We start from the raw sequence: 21,718 nt of genomic DNA, 5'->3' as shown, positions 1-21,718 counted from the left end.
GCTGGGCAGGATGAGGGTGTGTGAAGCAACTCCTGTAAAGCCACTCCTGCTCAGCACAAACAATGCTTTCACAGAGAGGAATTCTGTAGTCCTCAGTTTCCTCTCCCTTCTATAATAGGAAGTGATATAGGGATTAAGGACTTAGAATCTGGCTGTGAGATGAAAGGGAGCAGCAGACAATGAGAATTTGGAAGAATTGTCTAACTTTATGCATATATCCAAGAAGACCCCCTGGAGGAGGGCATGGCAACCCACTCCAGTTTTCTTGCCTGGAGAATTCCACAGATAGAGGAGCCTGGTGGGCTGCAGTCCAGAGAGTTGCAAAGAGTTGGACATGGCTGAAGCGACTTAGCATGCAAACATGCATCCTATTACTAAGGACCCTATGAAGTGAAGTCGCTCAGTTGTGTCCATCTCTGCAACTCCATGGACTGTAGCCTGCCAGGCTCCTCTTCCATCTATGGGATTTTCCAGGCAAGAATACTGGAGTGGGTTGCCATTTTCTTCTCCAAGGGATCTTCCTGACCCAGGGATCAAACTCAGGTCTCCCACATTGCAGGCAGACTCTTCACCCTCTGAGCCACCAGGGAATCCCATGGACCCTATAGGAAATGCAAATTAGAAAAGAATCATGCAAAAATTTGGAGCGGAAGCTCCAGATGAAGTGGTGAGGTGTTTAAGAATCTGCCTGCCGATCCAGGAGATGTAAGCGAAGATGGTTCGATCCCTGGCTCAGGAAGATCCCCTGGAGAAGGAAATGGCAACATGCTCCGATATTCTTGCCTGGGAAATCCCATGGACAGAGGAGCTTTGGCACGTTATAGTCCATGGGGTCACAAAGAGTCGGACACAACTGAGCACTCACCCAGACAGATGCATATACTGAGATCTAAATATCTTCTGTTCCAGACAAGGAAACTGATACCTAAAGAGGCCAGGAGCCTTGCTGGGGGCTAGACAGCACTTTTCAGTTGGATAGAACTATCTGGTTATAGTTGTCCATGAGCTCATGAAACAACTCAATTTCTCAGAAGCCAAACAGCATTTCATCTTTGTCTATTTAATTCTGGGCTGCGTTGCCAGCCAAGGTCCCAGAGGAAAGAATTCAGGGGGAGGCGTGCAGCTACTACATACCTAAATCATATTATTGCCAGTACTCTGGTATGTTCACTCTTCAATTTTCACTTCTCTGCTAACCATGCATGTGTAATTAATTCTCTAATTTCTAGGCATGATATTGATCTTATGGAGGTCAGTGTGCACACAAATCCTTTGCAGCTTCCATTAGAGATAAAATACCAAGCTGAAGCCTTCTTCTTTTGACCCCCAAGAAAGTGAATTGGTTAAATTTCTTATGTTCCTAGAAAAACCAAGGAGGGTAGGGTGGGGAAAGAGAGAGATGCTTGTAATAGAGGAAGAGGAAAATGGAAAATTATCATGGTTAATCATGTTGCTGAAATAGGACAAGAAAAAATATTTAACCTCTTTATCTACCAGTAGAAATTCAATATCTTCTATAATAAATTAGGTTCCCAACACTTATATTTGCTATAACAAATAAATACCTAAAGAAATAATTTATACATATTAAGGAAATTGGAGCAATAAACCTGAGAGCTACATTTGACGGACAAGACTCACTGAAAGAAACTTACAGGAGAGGGAGAAAAATGTATCCAAACCACTTCCTTCTGTGGAAATGAAGAAAGTCTCCTCAGCAGAATTCAGACATTTAGCAACCATCTTGGTTGTAAACATTTGTCCAAACAGTCAACAGGACAAAGAAAATGCTCCTGTGAAAACAGTAACCAGATCTTAGGGCTCTGGTCTTTGAAGTTTGAAATATTTCCCTAGAACTGCCACATTCTCTTTCTCCCATTCCTCTAGAAGATCACAAAAGTAAATTCTCGTTTGTTCTCTCTTTCTGTTATCCTGCCAAAAATACACATTCGCTGATAAAACCCACCAGTGATTCATTACATATCATCATCCCAAGGTTTCCAGTATAAATGCCATATTAAATGAGCCTCTTCTGTTTTATTAATGCATAACAGACATTTAATAGCAATGATGATGCCAAGGATTCTTACTGTATCATACCATTAAAACCCAGATGTTCTGGTACAGTCAGAAGCAAATACACCAGCCCCCAGCTTCTTTTCCTCCATCTTATTTCCTTAGAAGTGGCTGATCTGGGATTCATTTGAAAGCAGAAATAGTGGTATGTTACCTCTCTTTTCATATTTCTCCTTTTCTCTACAGGTCAATTTCATTTTCACTATTCCTCCACTTATCAATTAAGGAAGAAAGAATGAGAGGAACAGAGAGAGGACAAAAAAAGGGAGTAAGGTCTTGGAATTAAAATTTAAGGTGAGACTCTACTTATTTTTAAATTTATTAACATGGATTAAACAAACATACATCTATTAAAATGATATATATTTCAGTTTTCTTATATTTCATATACAACTACCCCATGTATGCCTTTTCCCAGAGCCTTCATCCAAAGTATTCATTCACTTACCAGTCCATGAACAGAATCCTCTGTGACTGCTACAAGTCCTAGTGCATTGTCAGTGAGCTCCTGTGTCGTGAAGGCATTAATTACTCAGTATGTGTTTTCTATGTTGGTCTTGTCCCCATGGGAACCCCTAAAGTACATGCCTTTTTGAGACACTGTAGGAAGGAGCTTGGACCAGGGTCTCCTTTGTGGAAGCACTTTAGCTTCCAGGGGTTGCTCAGATGATGGCCCTCCTCCAGAACCATCCACTCTGGGTCCTGCTTGGAATCCTCAGTTCTAATCTAGCCCAGCCATCTGAGTCATGCGTGTTAATAGTCCTGGACAAGTAATGCCTCAGCAGATGTCAACCCCCCACCCCCACCCCCACACACGCCAAGCCCCAGAGACGAGGAAGATGACAAAATTGGCCTGAGTAACAGACAGGCAGTGAGAAACCTCATATAAATTAGAATTCTACCCTCCCCAGGCATTGTCCTAGAAATGAGTATCTGTTATACGCTACTGGTGTGAGGTATTCCAAGATTCTGGCCCTCTCAGTGTGGTCTTTTGTGGTCATTTTTGCAACTTAGTAGAATAGCAATGATCAGAAGTGAGGAGAGAACAGAGGCAGAAAGAATTTCTACCTACTTGCTCTACTTACAGTTCCCTCATTCAGACAGTAATGGGGCCTCCACAGATGTTCTTCAGCCAGAGTTCTGTACTCTGTATTTCCTGAATCCCAGGAAATGGAAGCATAAGAATACATACTGAAGTTGTTCAATGATCTCAGTCATCAAGATATTTTGATTTCACCTTTCTCTATATAACTCTAAGTTGCTCCTTTCCCCCTCATCCCCTTCCTGCCATTGACCTCAGTTAGAAGCTCTTTAGCTCTCTATTCTCCACTTTTAATAACCCTTTAAAATTCCAAATAGTCTGTAAAACAGGGATGAAAAAAAGAGATGAAGAATGTAAGTGCTCCTACCTCTTGTGCTAGGTATATGTAGGTATGTGTTGCCAGGATCTTTTCATCCTATGATAACAAGGAGTCGAGGCACCTACAGCCCAGCTTCCCTGTTCCAGGAAGGCTTCTCTAACCTGTTAGGTCACAGAGGAAGACTCTGCCTCTGGTGCAGCTCTGCATAGTCAATAGAACACCATCCTGAGATTCATAAAATCTTGCTCTGTCCACCACCTCTGTGACCTCAAGGTTATCTCTCAATGCCTGATGAAAGGAGTTGTCCAACAAACAAGACGGGCTGTCTCAGAGAGAACGGCAGTACCTGGAAGTCTTAGCACATAACTGATTGCCTGTCACATCAGTACATATTCAACTGTCCCCGTACTGAACTCATAGCCTTGTCTTCTACATTCTCATCCAACCAGTTTCCCTTGCTGTGTGATAGGCACTGCCTTCTACTTAGAAACCTGAGCATCTTCTTCAACTCCTCCTTACTCACCATATCAAGGCTGTAAAACATTCATAAACATTCCTTGGAAAGTCTCCCCTTTCCAAGCCCGCTGGAATTGCTGTTCAGACACACCATCACTCCCTTTAACTACACAGATCACGGGGCCAGTCTCTGTACTGGCTCTTCCTGTCTCCACAGTCTCTCTTCCTCCAGTCCATTCCTCACCTACCTATCCAGTTGAGCTTTCTAAAGCAAAGATTTGATAATGTCACTCTTTCTTAGAATCCTTCAGTTGCTTCTCAATACTACAGAATAAAATTCTGACTTCTTCAGTTCAGTTCAGTTCAGTTCAGTCGCTCAGTCGTGTCCGACTCTTTGCAATGCCAGGCTTCCTTGTCCATCACCAACTCCTGGAGCCTGTTCAAACTCATGTCCATCAAGTCGGTGATGCCATCCAACCATCTCATTCTCTTGTAGATCTTGTCCCTACCCACTTTTCCACACTAGTCTCCAGTTGCTCCCACTAAGTCAGCAGTAGTTAACCCCATTCAGCTCCATCGATGCATTCGCCATGGGGTCTGTGGGCCAGCCTACTTTACAGCTGGCCTGAGACCACCTTCCTCACTTTGTCTTCTCATTCAGGACTTGGTAGAGGTTCATCCTTGCCATGACGGGTTCCTTGAACTCCTTCCATTTGATATTGGGTCATCAGTCCATACTTCCAACATGGCACTGATAGCAACAAATTTCTTTATGTTTGCCTCCCCCATACAATGTTGGCTCCTTTGACTGAACTTTGTTTGCTCACTGTCCACGTTAGGCCGTAAGCACAGTCAGGTTTTATAGGCATTCAATAAATGCTAATTGAATAAAAACTGGTGGAAGGGTTTAGTGTATGAGGGGTTAGCAGGGGAATTGAAAAAGATGATCTCCAAAGTCCTTTTGAATTCTCAGATTTTCATTTGAGGATGTCAGTCCCTTCCATAGTTTTCAAATCACATCCACTTATGACCCTCACCCATAACTTCAAGGTATTCCTCAACCTGAGCTTTAGACTAAAATGTTAACCTGCCTGTTATATAACATCATGTACTAGCTGAGTAAACATCCCAAGTTCAGTATGTCCAGAATTTTTATTTATTTATTTATTGCTGTACTGGGTCTTTGATGCTGCACGCAGGCTTTCTCTAGTTTCAGCAAGCTGGGGCTACTCTCCAGTTGCAATGCACGGGCTTCTAATTGTGGTGGCCTCTCTTGTTATGGAGCACAGGCTCTAGGTAGGCAGTCTTCAGTAGCTGAGGCACACAGGCTCCGTGGTCTCACACAGGCTTAGTTGTTCTGAGGCATATGGAATTTTCCTGGACCAAGGATTGAACCCATGTCCCCTGCATTGGCATGTGGATTCTTAAACACTGGACCACAATGGACGTCCAGTATGTCCAAAACTGACTCGCTCTCTCATACAACCTAATCCACCTTTCCAGTTTTTTAATGACACCATCCGTCTTTAGGGTCCCATGTTAAAAACATCCCAGTTAGTCAGTTCAGTAAGGCAGTCATGTCCGACTCTTTGTGACCCCATGGACTGCAGCATGCCAGGATTCCCTGTCCATTACCAACTCCTGGAGCAGTTTACTCAAACTCATGTCCATTGAGTCGGTGATGCCGTCCAATCATCTCATCCTCTGTTATCCCTTTCTCCTCCCGCCTTCAATATTTCCCAGCATCAGGGTCTTTTTAAATGAGTCAGTTATTCGCACGGGTGGCCAAGGTATTGGAGTTTCAGCTTCAGCATCTGTCCTTCCAATGAATATTCAGGACTGATTTCCTTTAGGGTGGACTGGTTGGATCTCCTTGCAGTCCAAGGGACTCTTAAGAGTCTTCTCTGACACCACAGTTCAAAAGCATTAATTCTTTGGCATTCAGTTTTCTTTACAGTCCAACTCGCACATCCATACATGACTACTGGAAAAACCATAGCTTTGACTAGGGACCTTTGTTGGTAAAGTAACATCTCTGCTTTTTAATATGCCGTCTAGGTTGGTCATAACTTTTCTTCCAAGGAGCAAGGGCGTTTTAGTTTCATGGCTGCAGTCACCATCTGCAGTGATCTTGGAGCCTTAAAAAATAAAGTCTGTCACTGTTTCCACTGTTTCCCCATCTATTTGCCATGAAGTGATGGGACCAGATGCCATGATCTTAGTTTTCTGAATGTTGAGCTTTAAGCCAACTTTTTCACTCTCCTCTTTCACTTTCATCAAGAGGCTCTTTATTTCTTCTTTGCTTTCTGCCATAAGGGTGGTATCATCTGCATTTCTGAAGTTATTGATATTTCTCCCAACAATCTTGATTCCAGCTTATGCTTCATCCAGCCCAGCGTTTCTCATGACATACTCTGCATATAAGTTAAATAAGCAGGGTGACAATATACAGCCTTGATGTACTCCTTTCCCTGTTTGGAACCAGTCCAGTCCCTATTTGGAACCAGTCCAGTCCCTATTTGGACTGTTCCATGTCCAGTTCTAACTGTTGCTTCCTGTTGCTTCCTGACCTGCATACAAATTTCTCAAAAGGCAAGTCAGGTGGTCTGGTAGTCCCATCTCTTTCAGAATTTTCCACAGTTTATTGTGATCCACACAGTCAAAGGCTTTGGCATAGTCAATAAAGCAGAAGCAGATGTTTTTCTGGAGCTCTCTTGCTTTTTCAATGATCCAATGGATGTTGGCAATTTGATCTCTGGTTTGTCTGCCTTTTCTAAATCCAGCTTGAACATCTGGAAGTTCATGGTTCACATACTGTTGAGGCCTGGCTTGGAGAATTTTGAGCATTACTTTACTAGTGTGTGAGATGAGTACAATTGTGCAGTAGTTTGAGCATTCTTTGGCATCGCCTTTCTTTGGGGCTGAAAGGAAAACTGACCTTTTCCAGTCCTGTGGCCACTGCTGAGTTTTTCAAATTTGAAGCATATCGAGTGCAGCACTTTCCCAGCACCATCTTTCAGGATTTGAAATAGCTCAACTGGAATTCCATCACCTCCACTAGCTTTGTTTGTAGTGATGCTTCCTAAGGCCCATTTGACTTCAAATTTCAGGATGTCTGGCTCTAGGTTAGTGATCACACCTTCGTGATTATCTGGGTTGTGAAGATCTATTTTGTATAGTTCTGTGTATTCTTGCCACCTCTTCTTAATATCTTCTGCTTCTGTTAGGTCCATACCATTTTTGTCCTTTATTGTGCCCATCTTGCATGCAATGATCAGGCAAATTTGGCCTTGGAGTACCGAATATAGCAGGGCAAAGGCTAACAGAGTTTTGCCAAGAGAATGCACTGGTCATAGTAAACACCTTCTTCCAACAACACAAGAGAAGACTCTACACATGGACACAACCAGATGGTCAACACCGAAATCAAGAAGATTGATTATATTCTTTGCAGCCAAAGATGGGAAGCTCTATGCAGTCAGCAAGAACAAGACTGGGAGCCGACTGTGGCTGAGATCATGAACTCCTTATTGCCAAATTCAGACTTAAATTGAAAAAAGTAGGGAAAACCACTAGACCATTCAGGTATGACCTAAATCAAATCCCTTATGGCTATACAGTGAAAGTGACAAATAGATTCAAGGGATTAGCTCTGATGGAGTGCCTGAAGAGCTATGGACGGAGGTTTGTGACACTCTACAGGAGGCGGTAATTAACACCATTCCCAAGAGGAAGAAATGCAAAAAGGCAAAATGGTTGTCTGAGGAGGCCTTACAGAAAGCTGAGGAAAAAAAGAGAAGCAAAAGGCAAAGGGGAAAAGGAAAGATATACCCATCTGAATGCAGAGTTCCAAAGAAAAGTGAGGAGAGATAAGAAAAACATCCTAAATGGCATCTTTCTCCTAAAACCAGTTCTGCCTAGTCCTTTGCTTTCCCCTTTTCCAAAGCCTGTTCTTTTTTTTTTTTTTTTTTTTCTTTTGGTTACTCCATCTTCTTACAGCCTCCATCTGATTACTCGAGACTCTAGTTAGTATTTATTTTATTCTGACTTTCGTGATGCATTTCCATCTCTGCCCAACACAAGATCTTGGAAGATTTCTGTATTATGACTGCAAATCCCACAACTTGTACGTTTGCAGGTACACAGCAGGTGACCAACAAGTCTTGGTAGAATGGCTTAGTGAATGTTAGGAAGTCAGGTTTAAATTGCTTTAGGGGCATGGATCTTGTCATATACTTTTTTTTCCCGGCCATCCTCCGGCCCATTAACATAGTAAAAGGCATAGGAGACAGTAAATACATATATATCTTACACTGAACACTGTATCTGTTATTGTAACTGGGAGTTGCTGCAACAACTGGATGTAATTTTAATTAAAAAAAAAAATGCTCTGCTATTGAGGAAAAAAAAAGTCTCTCAGACTCAGCTCCCAGCTAAAATCATCCAGAATCCAGGTTTCCCACCCCTTCCAGTGGCCTGATGTGCGACGTGGGAGGAGCAATGAGCAAGTTGGGCCAGAGCAGCAGGGAGAGCGGGCTAGGGGAAGTCCCGGAAGTCATTGACCAGAGCAAGCAACCGCCTCTCCGGGATCAGCTTGGGCTGAAGTCCCAACAATAACAGGCGCGCGGGCCGGGCGGGGGCTGTAGGGGGCTAGAGTTTGGGGGCGGAACCCGTTTTGGGGGAGGCGGGTGGGACGCTTCCCAAGGCCGCAGGGGATTGGAGGAGAGAGATGAGGGGCGGTGGAGATCGAGGAGTGGGCCGGAGAGCTAACGGGTCGACCGAGGCGAACGAGTGTTGATTGGGTGGCACAGAGGGAGACGGACCAGAGCTGCCCGGGGATTGGCCGGAGCGGGCTGTGAAGGCGTGGCCAGCACGCGCGAGAGGGAGCGCGAGGGAGCGGGCGGCCGGCCTGCCTGCCAGCCAGCCCGAGCCCAGGACGAGCGCGGTGGGCAGGGGTCGGATTGCTGAACGCGGCTCTGGAGGCGCGTCGCCCCAGCTGTCCTCCGCGGCTCGAGCACCCCATTTCTTTCCCTCCCCTCCCTAGCGCTCCGGCCTGGGGTCCCGGGGAGGGCAGCGGAGGGAAGGGACGAAGAAGAAGGTTTCGCGGAGTGCGGGCGGCGTGGGGCGAAGCGCGCGCTGCCTCTTGCTCTCCCGCCGCTGCCTTTGCCTCCTCGCCCGGTGCCGCGGCCCCGGGGCGGCCGCACTATGCAGGCGGACTGCCGGCCGCCGCGATGGCGAGCCGGGCGGTGGTGAGAGCCGGGCACAGCCCTCAACGTTTCCTAGTCCGGGCCGCGGTCGCCGCCCCCGCCCGGGCCGCGCTCTCCCTCTCCCGCTCCTACCCCCTCCCTTTTCGCTCCAACTCCTCCTCCACCTCCTTCCCCAGGCCTCTGTTCCTCCTCCTCTTACTTATCCTGCTCCTGCTGCTCGAGGACGCCGGAGCCCAGCAAGGTGAGTTCTTCCCAAGGAGTGCGCTGCGCGCGGGGCCCCGGGGGCCGTGGGGACGCCGTGGGAGCCTCTGGGGCGCAGGGTGTCCGGATCATTACGGAATCTGCAGACGCGCAGGGTAGTTGTGGTGCGCTTCGGTGCCTGGCCAGACCTGGTCCCGCACTCGCTGGGTTGAATTGCAAAGCTTGGCTGTCTTTTTTCCCCCAAGTTGGCGAGGCTTTACTTTTGGGGGAGCCCTTTCATTTTTTTTGAAAAGAGGGAAGTGAGACCTTGCTATGAAGACCTCCTTTGGGCATTGGATTGTTCTGGGGAAAGTATTTGAGAGGAAAAGGAGAAGTTTTGGAGATGGGCTGTCTAATGTTAAGCTAAGTGGATGGATGAACAGAGTAAAACGGCCAGGTAATTGAATAGCGTCTTAAATCCATTGAAGGGAGTTGACGACGATTATCTTTTGTGAATGTGTCAAGTTCAAAATCGAATAGAGTTTATTCTGGTTATCTTTGAGTCTTGGATTTAGAACATGCCCTTTGCAATCCCTGCCTATTCAGGATGGTGGTCTAGATAGATTGTTTGGGTCAGACTCTGCGTCTGGGACCTCTATTGCCCAGACGGAGAGATCCGTATTAAATGGGTAAGCCCTTACAGAAAGTGACAAAACTTCTTTCCTACTACAATCCTTCGAGAACCTATTCCAGAGCGTAAAAAGCTATTTACTTAATAATCATAGTTGAAAGAGAATGCTGGACTGATTTCTTCCCCTTTTTAGTACTTTATTCAGGCATTGAACAGCAATTTTGAAAACAATTTGACATCAAATTATTGAACACATTTCTCCATTGAATTTCCATTGTATTACAGTGAGAGAGATAACTGGATTGTTACTTAACACTTGGAGGAGGTTTGTTTGTTTTTAGGTTGATCTCCACGTTTAAATCCAGCTTAATGTTGCTTTCATGTAGTTTTCAGTAGAGTATGGAATCATGGTCTTAAGCAGGTCATTGTGAAAATGCTAAAACTTTGACAGGCATGTGGAAATATAATGTAAATGGAAACAATGTATTTGGTAAACTGACCTCTTTCAGCTCTAGGCAGCATTCAGGTTTCAGTTAGATCATCTTCTTAATCGAATTCTTGAACATCAGCACTTAATAAATTACAGTGAAATTCCTTTCCTTCATTAAAGTTTTAGAACCTATGCTTCTATTTTCCTCCTGGTAGAAAGAAAAAGCAAAACAGGATTATATTAACATATGGCTAACACTGATTGAATGGGTCTTATTTTGTGACAACCCTTAGTGATTTATATCTATTAACTCATTTAATCCTCACCACAGCCCTCTAAGTTAAGTATTGTTATCCCATTTCAAACATAAGGAAACTGAGACACCCATAAAATAAGTTATGTTTATACAAAGTATAGCTACATAAGCAGGATACTCTGACCACTTTTGCTTATTTCAGAATCTGAAAGTGTTTGTCATGTTTTAAAAAAAAGATATTTGAATAGTTTATAACTGATTAAATGTCTCCTCTGCAAATGAGACAATTGCCTTGTTTTTAGAGTTTCTCAAGCCTGGCCTAATTAAACATGCAACATTACCTTTTTTTTTTTTTTTAATTTTAGTTTTTACCAAGCATTTTAACAACTAGGGTATCTGATTCTCTTTCACAGTGTCATGTTATATATAAAAACATCTGTATAGATTAACACAAATAGAAATGATCCTGATAATTTAAAAGGCCTGATTTCTAGTTCTCCCAAGTTGATTGGGTAAATTTTGTAAAATCACTTAATTTGTTTGTACCTCAGTTTTCTACATCAGTGATATGAGTATATACCTGTTTCTTAGCTTGATGAAAATGAAATGCTAGTACCTAGGAGTCTGGCAAAGGGTAAAGTACAAACAGCTATAACTGATTATCATTGTTAATCATGAGCTTACTAAATTGATAAAGTAAGGGTCATTTAGGTATACATCACCTGAAAACCCAGAAATTGTATGGCATTTGAATTCCCCAATTTTTAAAAAATTGTATTTCTTACTCAGTGGATCCGGATGCAGTCTGTGATGCCGTCCGTGTTACTGGACTTAACAGATGTGCTTTAGGGTCCACTGGGATTCTTCACATAACCTGGAAGGAAGTCTGACTTTGAAATGAGAAGCAGTGCTTTAAGATGCTTATAGAATTTTTTCTAATGGGGATGTCTACTATATTGTAATGTTAAGTTACAAGCTGGAGTTTTTACTCTATCAGAAGTCTTTATAATAAGATTGGAAGGAGATAATAAAATGATAAAAGTTGTCTTTCGATGGTAGAGTTGTAAGTAATTTCTTTATGCATTTTCCAGTATTCTGCAAATTGCAATAAAAGTAAGCTGTGAGAAAGTGTTTTGTGATACACAGATTTTTTTTTTTCTTTAGCCATCCTAGGTAGAAATGCATTTAATATGTATTTTGAGGTAGAAATGTATTTCAGGATTTTTCTCTTTTAATCTTTCAGACCTCATTTTGAAGTGGAAGATGCTACACTCATTCCAGTTAATGCCACACATTAATGCCATTCTTCAGCAGATTTTCTGCTGACCAAATGTTTTTTTCTTTTTATTTGGTCTAGAATAAAATTTGTCATTGGTCTGAAAACTTGTCAGCCTTTCACAACAGAGATGTATTTAATCTTACTTCATTAATATATTTGTAAATTCTGTTTATTCACATCTGTTTGACTATGATGCTGTTTTAGACATGGCTTATATTTGTGTGTCTTGAGTTCTGAGTTTGATATTAAGTTCACCTTCAAAGTCTTTCTTGTTTTTATCGAAAGCATTATTTACCTGTAAAGTGTATGTCTCTCTAAAAAACTTAAATTGGTGGAACTTATGCTGATTGCCTATTTGTTACTGTAATAAATTTACTTAATAGGAAGTTGCGGGTGAATGAATTTATGTCTTTGGTTTACATTATGACTCTAGGAATTTGTGTCGCCTCATCTCAAAAGCTCAGCTTCCTCATTTGCGTCATGGAAGGTTTGCCTACCTTCTGGGTTAGAATTTTTTTCTTTTTGGCTGTGCTGAGCCTTCATTGCTTTTGTGCAGCTTTCTGTAGTTGCGGTGCATGGGCTTCTCTTTGCGGTGGCTTCTCTTACTGTGGAGCACAGGCTCTAGGGGGCTCGGGCTTCAGTAGTTGTGGCACACACACCTAGTTGCTCCACAGACCAGGCAGGGATTGAACCCATGACCCCTGCATTGGCAGGCAGAATCTTACTCACTGCGCCACCAAGGAAGCCCGTAGATTAGAATGTTATTTGAATGTGGTAAAATATCAGGGGAATAAATTTTAAAAATCCATTGAGACTGACTTCTTTATGCCTATTAATACAAAACATTCATGAAAGTAATTATTTTTGTTAGCTAATTTAATAAATCTGTCAAATCAGATTCTTTTTTTAAAAAGAATCATTCAGTTTCACAATGATTTTTGAACTAATGTGTGAAAAAAACGTACAGTCTGTCAGGTAGTGCCTTTATTTGCTTGTGATGCATGGAAATAGCTTTTGAGCGGTATCTGTGAATTGTTGGAAATGAACACGTCCCAGTGCAAAGAACATTTATAATTATTGCTAATATTGACATTAGGTTAACTTAGAATTAACCTAATTAATTATTTTTGGTTTGATGAAACATTAGGGCTCTTAAGTTCTTCCCTGGTGGCTCAAACAGTAAAGAGTCTGCCTGCAATGCAGGAGACGTAAGTTTAATACCTGTGTCTGGAAGATCCCTCGGAGGAGGTCACGGCAACCCACTCCTGTATTCTGGCCTTGAAAACTCCATAAACAGGGGAGTCTGGAGGTCTACAGTCCATGGGGTTGCAAAGAGTCAGACACAACTGAGCAACTAACACTAGGGCTCTTATATGTAGTTTTTTTCACAGGCAAAAATCAAAGCATGCTTTTTCTTCTTTATTTCTGATTAATTTTGCATAGTGGAGGTTAGAAATATAGTGCATATTCCATGTGTTAATGATCAAATTTAAAATCCATATTTTAAAAGCTTGTAAATTAAAAATTAATTGTAAAATTACAAGTTAATGATTTTTAGGTAGATTTCCCAATGTTATCAACAGAGAGGAAACTTTATTTTGTTCTGGAAATAATGAATATTTCTGTGTGAATTTTAAGTTTCATTCTAAAAGACCAACAAAATGTGTATGAGTTAAAGCGTCAGTACTAGAATTTAAAAGATAATGAATTAATTAATTTCCAAAAAGAAAGCATCAGATTATAGTATGATGAGGAAAGTCTTGATTTACATAGAGTTAGACTTTAAATATAAGACTGTACTTTACAAAATAAACCTAGGGTATGAAAGTTCAGGTGGTAATCCTAGGTATTAATTAAATGCATGCAAATAGATGGTTTTCACTTCCACTTCTTGACTAGTTGGAAGGATGTGGACTGATAACATGAAACTATGTAGATCAGGAAAAGCTTTGTAGAGGGAGTGATATTTGCTAAATGTGATTGTTGATACAGGAAGTGAGACCACTTGGCAGTTTTTCTTGTGTGGCTCACAGATTCAGTTTATTTTATAACAACCTTATGGCCTTAGCACTTTATTTATTTTAAAAATATCATACAGATAACAATTATATAACAATTACTCAAAACCAAAAACTTAACTAATAATTACTAATCTATCAATTTATAATGTTTGTTGGGCTAACTTTGTGGCTTAGCTGGTAAAGAATCCACCTGCAGTGCAGGAGACTGGGGTTCAATCCCTGGGTTGGGAAGATCCCCTGGAGAAGGGAAAGGCTACCCACTCCTTTCCCTGGAGTATACTCCTTTCCCAGTATTCTGGCCTGGAGAATTCCATGAACTGTATAGTTCATGGGGTCACAAAGAGTCGGACATGATTGAGCGACTTTCACTTCACTTTACTTCATCTTCCTTTCTAGTCCATATTCACACACCTACATAATCTTATGTGGTTGCAATCTTAGTAGTGTGGTGTTATGTTCTGCAAATGTACATGTTAAAATTAATATAGGTTGATTTAGTAAACAGAAGGCTACTTTGAAAATGTGGCAAGACAAAAATTTTGAAATTAAAAATTTTTTCACAGGACATTTATTCTTTATGAAGTAATTACTATATTGTTCAAACACTGCTATTACATTATTTTCTTTAATCCATTTGATTAAATTCTTCATTTACAATAGGATCTTTAAGAAAGTATGTCAGTTCAAACGATTAGTTTAGAAACCCACATAATGCTAATTTTCCAGGTCCTTATGTGGATTGAATCAGTATATTCTGTAAGTACAAAAAAATACAAATAGTCACATAAACTAGAATTTAATGAATGCCAGTGTCCACTGAAGCAGACGGATAATGGAATGATCTTAACAGGCTGCTAAAGCATCGCCTGCTAGATCCACCTGCACTCTGAAGGTGCGTAGTTGGAAGAAGATCTTTGGCTAGCTGCTTGAGTTACTGGAAAGACCCCAAGATGCACAGTCCCTCAACTGCTTTCTAAGGAGAGGAGGCTCAGCGTTCCTTGCTTCTGTGGAGTACAGTTTCTGGGAGTTTGCAGTCAGAACTTAATTGCTTAGGATCAACTCTCAGCATGAGAGAGTTCCAACTATAAACTCCCAGGGTGTGTGCACATATGTTAACACAGCCCCAAGATAGTTATGAACGAGTAGAATACTGTCATTGTCTTCAGGGATCCTGCAGTCTAGTTGGGGTAATAATCATCTTCCAGTTGGAGCGTGTGTGTAAATAGCCAGGGAAAGTTGCACAGTGCTGTGAGTTTGAAAAGGAGGGTAAGCTCACAGTGCCCAGAGAAGTAGGAGAAACTTTGCTGATAAAATGGTTTTAAGCAGATCAGCTGTTAGGGTCAGTAGATTCCCAGTTCACAGGGATGAGTGACATTTAAGGAGTAAAGATCGCAGCATCAGAACAGCAAGGAGTCAGGAAACTTGTGAGTGTCAAAGCCAGCCCTGCTGCGGTGAGTAGCATGCCTCAGCCTCTGGCCCTGGCCCACTGCTTCCTCCGCAAGCCCCATACCCTGCACTCTTGCCCCATATTTGGGCAAATATTTGTTGGTTCTTTTCTGAGGGCTATGGTTCTGTGCCCTGGGGCACTGCCCTCTTGGAGCTCTGTTAATACTTCCATAGTATGTCCAGCAGCCCCTTTACCACCTAAGATAAAATCTACCGTCTTCCCAGTATCTAGACTCCTGTGCTTTTATAGCGAGAGGAGTCCTTTGCGTTTTATATATATTTTTTCAGAATCTGGCCCCTCTCTTCCTTCTCTGACTTTATCTCATCCCTCATCCTTTATATATATATAGTTCTGTGTAAAACTGAGATTTTTATTCCTCTCATATGTAATTTGATCCTGTTTTACCTTGTTCTCTCTACTGATCTCTTTACATGTATCATTTTCTCTGCTTGAAGAGAAAGAGCCCCTTTCCTTATCTGCTTGGTCACCTCCTTGTTATTTAGTTGCTGAGTCATGTCCAACTCTTTGTGACCCCATGGACTGTAGCCCACCAGGCTCCTCTGTCTATGAGATTTCCCAGGCAAGAATACTGGAGTGGGTTGCCATTTACTTTTCCAGGGGATCTTCCCGATCCAGGGATTGAACCCGTGTGTCCTGCTTGGCAGGCAGACTCTTTACCATTAAGCCCCCCGGGAAGTAGTAACCTCTTATCATCCTTCAAACCTTCCTCAGTATCATCCTCTCTGAGAAGAGTTCTCTTGTCACCACATGCACTCATCTCCAGATGGTAATTTCTAGTTTTTTCTGTTCAGTCATTAATCACAATGTATATTAAATATTTATATCTGGCAGAGTTTTATTCACTTTCTAAATTCTAATACTTACCATGATGTCTGTCATTCAAAAATGTGAATTTAGGGGAACTCCCTGATGGTCCAATGGTTAGGACATGGTGCTTTCACTGCCAAGGGCCTGGGTTCAGGCCCTGGTCAGGGAACTAAAATTCCACAAACCACTCAGCCGGGCCAAAAAACAAAAAAAAAAAGAATTCAGAACTCATTTCTGCAGTGAATTTGCTGCCCCAAGCATGTTATTCATTAGTCTCTGGGCACCTGCATGCCCTTCACACTGTTGTCCTTTGTCTGATTCCTTCAGAGCCTGGGCTTCTTAGTTCCATGGAAATAGAGCCCTTTCTTGAACCTTAACCTGCTTGCACAGGGCCTGACATTCTGCCCAGTGTTCTCCCAGCCACCCTCTTCCCAGGAGCTAGACTCTTTTGCTTTCATAATGAGAGGAGTCCCCCCTCAACTGGAACTCTGAACAAAGCCACGGCTGCTGTTTAGAGAACACTGCTGTGTTGCCCTGTCAGATAAGTTGGTCTTTAAGAGCTGTGCTAAGCCAAAATCAATGAAAGCCAGTGAGGTGCACTCCTTTGCCCTCTCATTCAGATTTTGATTTGAATAGTCACCTCCAGCTTTATAAAACTCCCTAGTTTTGGTTCTAGTTGTTGCCTGCCTCCTTTTTCTTTGCTGGCTGGAATTCCTGGAGCACATTCAGGTAGCTTCACTAATTTGGTGTCAGAGGAAAGTAATGCGAAACAGGCTGGAAAGGTCAGTGGGGACAAGATTGTGGAGGACTTCCACTGCAGGGCAGACTGAAGCGTTTGTACCTATGTGATATTAGCAGTGACATCACCCTTAGCTACCTCTGCTTCTACCCAGTCCCTTTGCCCATTTCTGGGTCACCTGTCTCAGCCCAGACCCATCATCCCACTGATGCTTTTCCCCTTGTCCTTGATAGATCCTAAACCTGGCCCACATGCCAGTTCTCACCGCTTTCTCTCTTTCCGAATAGCTCAGGGTTGCTGGAGAAAGGCATGTGACCTTTGTGACTAGATCGGCCTCAGATAAGGACCATTGGTCGAACCTCCCATGGGATTTCTGCTCAGCCACAGCATCGTGACTGACCTGCCTTGTCCTAAACCCTTGTCCTGTTCTTCATCCCTGCAAGTAAAACTACCTCCTGCCTCGCCTTTTCTTCTTCCTCAAATCATCTCTTCCACCTTGTCCAGAGCCCTGCTTCATTGGGGAATATAAGTTGTGCTTTTAGTATAATTTAAACTTCCATGGTGCTTCTTAACCGTGTATCTGGAAACACAGTCAAGACGCCACTGGCTTATATATACATCTCTTCTTTCAACTGCTTGCTTTGCCTGCAGCTTACATTTCTCCTTTTTTCAGTGACCAACTAACAAGTAGACTAAATTTGTGCTGTACATTTTCTTAGTGTCTAGCACACATATTTGTTAAATGATGATTTCCTTGCAGTCTAGCTTCTGCTCTTCTGAAAGTGTCTTTTCAACTGTGAGATTTTTTTTTTCTTTTAAACCCGAGAGGTTTCTTTGTCTTCATTATTTTTTAACTTGGATGGAGTTTGAAAGTATAGAGATGTTGGAGTCAGACATATATGGGTTTAAATATTAATACTAGGCATGTCACACTCAGTGTTTTTTTTTACTGTATAACTCACCTCTGTAGAATGCATGAGGCTGTGACCAAATCTAGGCAGTTGCTAAATTTTGGTTCAGTGAGTAAAACAACGTGTGAATGAAAATTTTGTTTCTCTTTCCCTACTCTACAGTTAAGATTTCCATTTTCAAGTGTTGGCTTTCTGTTGAGATCCAGTGCTTCTCCATCCTTCTGGCCCGTCTTCCCATTTTCCCTACACTTACTGTATAGGAAAGTTCCGCCCCTAGCTTAGTGAAGGGGTCAGGCCGTGTGGTGAAGAAGTGTGACAGCAGGGCGTGACTGTTCATGTGAAATGTCCTTACTTGGCCTCCAGCCCACCGAGACCTTAATACAGGTTTTGGCCCCTTGCTTTTGGCCTCCCCTTTCTCCAACTTCCTACCTGTTGATAGACTTCAACTTTCTTTGATCTCCACCCTCAGATCATTTTCAGCTTCATGGTTCCTCTCTCTCTTCCGAGCATGACCTATTTCTGGTTACTCTTTTTATCCTAGATGCTAACTTTATAGGTCTGGATGTGAGACATTCTGTTGCACGGGTGGAGGAAGAGTGTTTTAGTTAGGAGGGTTTTAGGGAACTGAAAATTACACATGCTTAAAGTAAAAGGTAATTTTGGGGAGCATTTTGAGGTAGTTTGTGGAATCTTCTTAAGGAATTAGCCAGACTAAGCTCCGAGAAAAGCAGGGATGCAGCCAGACCTCAGACACCAAGGACTCTGTCTTGTTACAGTCAGGCTTTCTCTGTATGTAGTGGATCATGGCTGCTGGCAATCCTCAAGGCTTATGGCCTCAACACTGGAGAGATTCTGGGGTTTCCCTGACATACAAGGGCAGGAAATGGGAGGGCAGAGTAAGTTGGCTTCAGATGGGCCCAGTGTGAGTCAGTACCCACCCTTGGACAAGTTAGCTAACCAGGGGGCATGTGGTCATATGAAAACTGTTGCAAACTACAGAGTAGTTCCCAGAAGGAAGGGAGGGTACTAGATATATAGACATCATCTTCAGAGAGATTGTTCACATTTATAGAATCCACTGCGTTTTACATAAGTTCTTACCAAGCCCTCACAGGGAGATGGGTGGTATTATTCCCATGTATAGTTGAGGATGTAGAGGTTAAGTGCTAGGATCACCTCAGAAGTTGGCATAGCTAGAATTTACATTGGAAAGTCTGTCTGATTCCCAGGCCTGTGTACTTTCTGTTGTATCACTTATCTACCATTGTGCCTACCCTTGGTGTGTGTTGAGTTCATTATTTTCTAAATTCGGCAGCATATGTTAAGAACCCAGTGCGCCTTGTTTCTATGTCTGTGGCTACCCAGGCGAACAGAATACATTGCCCGCTTAGCCGAGTTCTACAGCTGGTGTGGCAAACCGACATAAATATGCATAATTAAGCATATTCAATAAAGAGATTTTAATAATGGAAATGGAGAGAAAGACCTGGACTTTCAGAAAGGTTTCCCAAGAGAACACTGAGTAGGTATTTGCCAGGTGGCTCTGAGGAGTAAGGACATTATTGTTGGCAGAGCTGAGAAGTGCAGAGGAGAGAGTGGGTGGAGCATGGGGGAGTTACCTGGGAGCCCATCGTTCCGGAGCGGGGGCAGAGAGTTTGTGGGAAAAGTTGAGAGATGAGATGGGAAAGGGAGTCAGGGGACAGATTATAATGGACTTTGTATTCTTGTCGAAGAGTTTGAGAACAGTTGAAGGTTTTTAAAATGAGCGACCTGCATGACCCAGTCTAAGAAACACTGGCAGGAGTGTGGGCAGTGGATTGGAGAGGAAAAAAAGGAAGTGGAGGGAACCTGTTAGAGAACTCTTGCAAGGGCCTGCACTTGTTCAGAGGGACTAAATTTAGAGATACTAAGGAAACAAAGTATAAAACTTAATGACCAGTTAAATCTGAGAGAGCAAAGGTCAGTTAAAAATGCTATTTTTTTCCTTCTGGAATTGTCTTTTCTCTGCTTTCAGCACCTCCCTCATCCACAAGTAATTGTCTAGTTAATTGCTATTTATCCTATGCATGTGCACACACACACACTGTATCACATCCATTACTTCCCTGCAGTACTCAACATCCCGGAAATTATTCATTAATACTATGTCTGTCTTACTATTTTGTAAATTCTGTAAGGACAAGGGCCTTGTCATTTCTCTTGTTCTAACACCTGGTTCAGTACTTGGCACATGGAAGATGCTCATTGAATGCTTGGTACATGAGTTTGAATACTGTGGAATTTCTGAGTGGAGATGCTTAATATAGAAGTAGATGACAGATTTGAGAATTAGGAGAAAGGTTGGAAACTTTGGAGCATTCTCCACCTAGTGGTAACTGAAGTCAGGGTGGAGAGATGGCCCTGGCAGCATACAGAGAGAGGGGAAAGAGCTGGAGAACCGCAGAGTCAGTTATCTGTAGTCAAAAGATGTCAGCTAAGATGCTGGAGAAGTGGCAATTAGAGAGTTAAAAGAAGAACTAAGGTGGGGAAGAAGAGTTCTAAGAAGGAGGGAGGGCCGATAAGGAAGGAAGGAAGGTGGGAGGGAAGGAAAGGCCAGCAATACCAGATGCTGTGGAAAGGTCACAGATGATAAGGATGGCAAAATATCTGTTGACTTGGCAGCTCGCAAACTGACCGCTTTAGTGAATAGTCCCATTGGGAAGGTAGGTCTGTGCTTCCTGGTGCTGCCATAACAGATCCCCACAAATTTAGACGGCTTCAAGCAACAGAAATTTATTGTCTTACGGCTGTGCAGGCTGAACTTCGGAAAGTCAGGTATCGGCTGGGCCATGTGCTGTCTCTGAAGGCTCTAGGTGAGGGCCCTTCCTTGCTCCTTCTAGCTTCTGGGAGTTGCAGTCTTTGGAATCCCTTTGCATCGTTCCAGTCTGTGCCTCTGAAGTTGCGTGGTATTTTCCCTATGTCTGTATCCCTGTCCAAATTTCCCTCTTTTTATAAGGACACCAGACACTGGATTAGGATTTGTCCTAATCCAGTATGACCTCATTTTAAATTGATTACATCTGCTAAGACCTGTTTCCAAATGACATTCATAGGTTCCAGGAATTAGGAACATATAATTTGGTTGTTGGGATAATGGGGTCTAGGGGGAGCACAATCCATCCCACAACTGTCTAGAAACTGAATTATTGTATTTTGAGCCTAGAATGGGAGGGCGTACAGGAGGAAAAGAAATAAGACATCAAATGTGGAAAACTGAAAAAGCTCTCTCTATAAGGAAAAAAAGTGGGAAAAAGTGGTAGATATTGGGGAACACTGGGTGGAGAAAGATTGTGTGTTTTTGTTGTTGCTCTCATTGTTAGAATTCTGAAATTTATTAAAAGCGTGGACCCTTCCTAGGCGCCACTGTAGCAAAATTACACCTGTCGTGCAAATGTAAAATTAACACATCAAAGATTTTATTCAACTCATTAATTAATGAAGGAATCAGTAAGAGGTTAAACTGTGTCCCAAGAGTGTTTGAGAGACTACGTGTTTAGATAGGCAGTCTTAGGCTGTGATTGCTAGATTACATGACTAAAAGTGGGCTATTAGGGCTCTAAACTGTAATATTTGGATTTTTTTCCCAACTGTCCAGAAATTATATGCATCTCCACAGGACAAAAATCTACAATTTTATAGGAATAAAACTAGCATATGACCCAGCAGTCCCACTACTAGGCATATGCCCTGAGAAAACCCAAAACTGAAAAAGACACATGTACCCCAATGTTCATTGCAGCACTATTTACAATACCTAGGACATGGAGGCAACCTAGATGTGCATCAACAGATGAATGGATAGAGACACGGTGGTACATATATATAATGGAATATTACTCAGCCATAAAAAGGAACCC

General features: G+C 42.5%; 1 protein-coding gene and 1 non-coding gene across 3 annotated transcripts in view; both read left to right on the top strand.

Moving 5' to 3' along the window:
* Positions 1-8,624: 8,624 nt before the first annotated feature.
* Positions 8,625-21,718, top strand: part of DCBLD2 (discoidin, CUB and LCCL domain containing 2) — an 84,434-nt gene continuing 71,340 nt past the window's right edge. The window contains exon 1 of one of the 2 annotated variants that reach the window (XM_055567894.1): positions 8,625-9,341. In XM_055567894.1, coding sequence (XP_055423869.1) covers positions 9,125-9,341 — 217 coding nt within the window. In that variant the 5' untranslated portion in view covers positions 8,625-9,124. The remainder of the gene's footprint in view (positions 9,342-21,718) is intronic. The other variant, XM_055567893.1, reaches the window with a different exon arrangement.
* On the top strand, positions 16,269-16,341 carry TRNAE-UUC (transfer RNA glutamic acid (anticodon UUC)). The gene has a single exon. It is a non-coding gene; the product is annotated as a tRNA-Glu (tRNA).

The sequence above is a fragment of the Bubalus kerabau genome, chromosome 2 (genome assembly GCF_029407905.1).
Source record: "Bubalus kerabau isolate K-KA32 ecotype Philippines breed swamp buffalo chromosome 2, PCC_UOA_SB_1v2, whole genome shotgun sequence".
Classification (NCBI taxonomy): Eukaryota; Metazoa; Chordata; class Mammalia; order Artiodactyla; family Bovidae; genus Bubalus; species Bubalus kerabau.
Note: the sequence above shows the minus strand (reverse complement) of the source record. Positions and strands in the feature narration are given on the sequence as shown.